This window comes from Atta colombica, unplaced genomic scaffold (assembly GCF_001594045.1).
Source record: "Atta colombica isolate Treedump-2 unplaced genomic scaffold, Acol1.0 scaffold65, whole genome shotgun sequence".
Classification (NCBI taxonomy): Eukaryota; Metazoa; Arthropoda; class Insecta; order Hymenoptera; family Formicidae; genus Atta; species Atta colombica.
This window is the reverse complement of record NW_017259556.1, coordinates 819500-823659: the sequence shown is the minus strand read 5'-3', so window position 1 is coordinate 823659 and position 4160 is coordinate 819500. Positions and strand designations below refer to the sequence as shown.

The following is a 4160-nucleotide window of genomic DNA, read 5'->3' as shown; positions in this document are numbered from 1 at the left end:
ATATAATTATATACAATTATATAAAATTATATGTACTTTTGTATAATTTTATATAATTATACATAAAATATTTTTTCCCGATTACAAAAAAAAAAGTAACTGCGTTACTTTATGACAACTTTACTGGTAAAAAGTAATTGCATTACTTTTTTTTTGTAATTGTGTTGATAAAGTATAGTTACATTTTTTTTGGTTACGATAACTGTAATAATTACTTAAAAAAAATCGGTAACTAATAAGAGTAATTTGTTATTTTTTCCAATCGGTAACGAGTAATTATAATTTGTTACTTTAAAAAGTAACTTTAAAAAGTAACTTTCCCTGATCATATTAAATAAACATGTGTTTTAATATCTATTATAAGTTTTTAAATAATTTTATTTAATATATTGTAATATACAAGGGTGCGTCTAAAATCCGGACAAATCAAACAATTTCTTTAAACAAAATGTTTAAAAAAAAAAATTAAATATTACAAAAATTCTTTTACATGGCACTTGATCTCTGATTGGGGAATTTCTGTAGAGCACAATTATTCGATATATCCCCCCCCTCCCCTCGGTCTGAAACGTTCGCATACATGTGTAATGTAGCGCTGTCTATGCCGACGAATGCTGTCTCAATAGCGGTCCTTCATGACATTGGAATATCGAGATTTGTTTGTGATCCTTCAACCTTTTCAACTACCCTCCCTACATACTACGTAGTAGTTCAAGGGATTTAAATCTAGGCTGTTGGGAGGCCACAATGGGAGCCGAGACAAGCAACTCGGCTTGTCCTGGCAGTCTCAGAGAACATCTGTCATATCTTTAATGATATCTTTAATAGTGTATGATTTGTATCGAAGGTCCTCCTCGGCAATTCGACGCATTGTTGGTTCGCTTACACCAACAATCGATGCTAATTTTCGATTGCTCTGGATCATTCGAAATCGGCGCTTGAGCCCTTTCAACGATAGCGGAAGTCCTCGCGTTCTTTCGAGTAACTCTTCCTCGCTGACATATTAGAACCGTTGGACTGTTCTAAAATCTATTATATTATATTTTGCCACAACGTCATAAACGGTTGATCTCGGTTATCCAAAGAATCGAATTATTTCCGTTGCTGAGCGCTCAGCACAAAGGTCTTCGATGATTGCAACTCTTCGATTATACTCCGCACTTGGTTTCAACATCGCGGTCATTATGAGAATATGACTGTTTATTAAAAGCATCAGGCTTTCTCGGACACCAACAACAACCTTTAGTGGAGACACAATAAAATAGTGGAAAATTTAAATTAAAATTTGTCCGGATTTTGGTGACCCTGTATAATTTTATTTATATATATTTATATATAATATATTATAAGGTTTAATTAACAAAATAGAAAAAACAATTCTGCTAAAATATGTTAAAAATTTAGCTAGATATAAATCTGAAAAGAACTTTGTTGGACCATTAAAATAATTATAAAGAAATTTCAAGCATGACGAGGAGTGCTATAAAAAGTTTTAATATTCTAGCAATTAGTTTAAAAAGTAGTTCCACATATCATTACATGGTTACGCATTTAGTTAAATTCTTAGATATTTCAAAACTATCGTTTTTTGTGTATCATACAAGGTAATTTCTCGAGCTTAAACAACATAATTCTTAATTTCTATTTTTTTTTCCATAAATAAAATAAAAAATTATGATCATATTAGAGAAGTACGTCATAATGTTCATTACAAGTTTTGCTATACTTAGAGAAGTAGTATAATACAAGATAATTCCATCTCTAATCGCAAAGCAACAAAACTCTTGATTAATCGCATACAAGGTAGAGTTTAAAGCTATTTATACTTGCGCATAAGTTATTTATACTTGTATATATCTTAATTAGTGTTATTTCGTTTATTGAACGTGTAAACATATTTACATGCGCAGCGTAATGTTACTTATTTCGAAACGCGCATCCTCTATGAGAAGTGTCTTCCTACGCGATGACTATATTAAAAATAGCGCGCAAACTCTGACAGGATCTTGCATCTTTCCCTCGATCCTTTGTCTCTGTGTCTTAAAACTCGTTCATGACTTATACTCCTTTTCCCCAATGTTCAAGAACTGTCTTGTATTATCGGTGACGTTAAACTCATGTGTTATCGGTGACATTAAGAATAGTCGGACACTCTTGGACGGAGATGGTGAATCAAACGTTTTCACATTGTTCCCGTGCTCTAGATAAACTTCACACTTTTGGCAGAGGTGTTATCAGATTACAAAGCGACTGTATGTCGGATGCTTATTGTATTTCAAATGTTGACTAACAGCTATTACAGTAAAGTCATGACTGCCAAAAAACCGTCCTAAACCTGCCAGATATCTCTCTTTTCAGCTGTAAGATTTATTCTACAACTTTAAAGTCGATTTTTCCGGTGTAAAATTTGCTACTTGTTGAAAGAGTAAAAGTCTATTAGAACACGTGGAAATGTCTTAATATTCAAGCTCCTTTGTAAAAATTTAATATTGAAAGATTAACAATTTATTTGAATATTAACTCATAATTAATAACTCATAACTAGTAGTTAATTATAGTATAAATTATAGTATACTAGTATAAATTATAACTGAATATGTGGATCTTGACGACTTTGAGACTTTTTCTAATATATTAATTAATAATGCTTTGGAATGACACTTTATGTTTGATAATTTTATATTTCACAGTTTTGAATTTGAAAAATTCTTAAAAAAATAAAATTAATAATAAAAACTGTAGTTAGTCCAAAAGAATTAGTATGTTCCAAACGTTAAAAATCATTCCTGTTACGGATTAAAACTATCATATTGGTCAATAATATAATTTTTAATATCAACATAAGTAATTAATCATTACTTTTCAATATATTAAATTGATCATATTAATTGGATTTCTATAAGTCATTTCTGATATGCGTAAGATTTCAGAAACATATTATTAGATATCAAATTGATCGTATTCATAAGAAAAAACACGTAATAATTTGTTATAAGAATAAATATATAAGAATAAATTGCCTCTCACTGGGCGAAAAATATCCTTCTGATAATTTTTTTTCTTTATAATTAACACAAGTAAGAGAGACAGAGCAAGTAAAAAAGAAAATGTATTTATCTATCAGTTTCTATCCGCAACATGCAAGATCTCGCGCTTTTATAAGCTACATACATCGATATATAATAGTTTGCGACATTATAGAGTGTTCGCGATGTATGGCATGGAAGGCCAGATGGTCACTCTCTGTCAACATTTGCGGCATGAAACATCGCATGCAACGATATTATTATTATTATTCGCGTTACTATAAATTATTATTTAACTGTGATATACATATACGGACATCATACATCGCAATTATAAATACGAGCGAAACTTTTAGAATAAAATTTTTGCAATCACGACATTGAAATATTTTTCCATTTTTTTCAATTAATATCAAATAAAATCTTTGCAGACCAAATCATGGAACGATAAAGCAAACGCTATTCAATTTATATTAGTCTTCATATAATCAATAATGATTGCGATATTTCCTTAACTTGTCAGGGATAGCTACGCTATTCGTTTTAATTAGTCATAAAATGATCGATAAGATCTGAAGGTTTCAATCAGTCGTGGCCTTTAGAAAAATAAATGCCAGCTAGAATTGAAACACAACGCAGCTAAAGGAGAATGGATATATATATATCGGTCGTAAAATAAAATAACGCTTCAGAAAGCGCTAATGCCAGATTAGGCAACTCGCGACACGAAGAATGAATAGAAATGAGCGCACAATGGAGGCTGCCGTGTATATACTTACAAACGCTGCAGGTGAGGCTGCGACAAGGTGCTCTCGCCGTTTCCGGTTTTACAGCTCGCTTCGAGATAGCATCCAGACTTGCCGCGTGAGAGACACTCCGTGAAGGGCCCTCTGCGACACCCCCTGAAGACGAGTTCGCACCCTCCCAGATTCCTGATTTTTGCGAAACCTGAAAGCACAAAGCGATCGCGCGGACTGATAAATTTTTTTCCGAAATATTTATCAAAGTAATGTTTTATATTTACTATAAATAGCGCGCATAAATGTAATACGACGGAAACGGATAGCTAATTTATTGCCAATTCGAAAAAAATTATATAAATTAAATAAATTATATAAATTATAAATATAATGT

At 31.5% G+C, this 4160-nt stretch overlaps 1 protein-coding gene across 8 annotated transcripts in view; it reads right to left on the bottom strand.

Annotated features, from left to right (window-relative positions):
• The window catches only part of LOC108692208 (potassium voltage-gated channel subfamily H member 6), a 219153-nt gene that overhangs the window by 102039 nt on the left and 112954 nt on the right, over nt 1–4160 (bottom strand). For all 8 annotated transcript variants that reach the window (XM_018200375.1, XM_018200373.1, XM_018200374.1 and 5 more), the window contains one exon: nt 3806–3974. In XM_018200375.1, coding sequence (XP_018055864.1) covers nt 3806–3974 — 169 coding nt within the window. The remainder of the gene's footprint in view (nt 1–3805; nt 3975–4160) is intronic.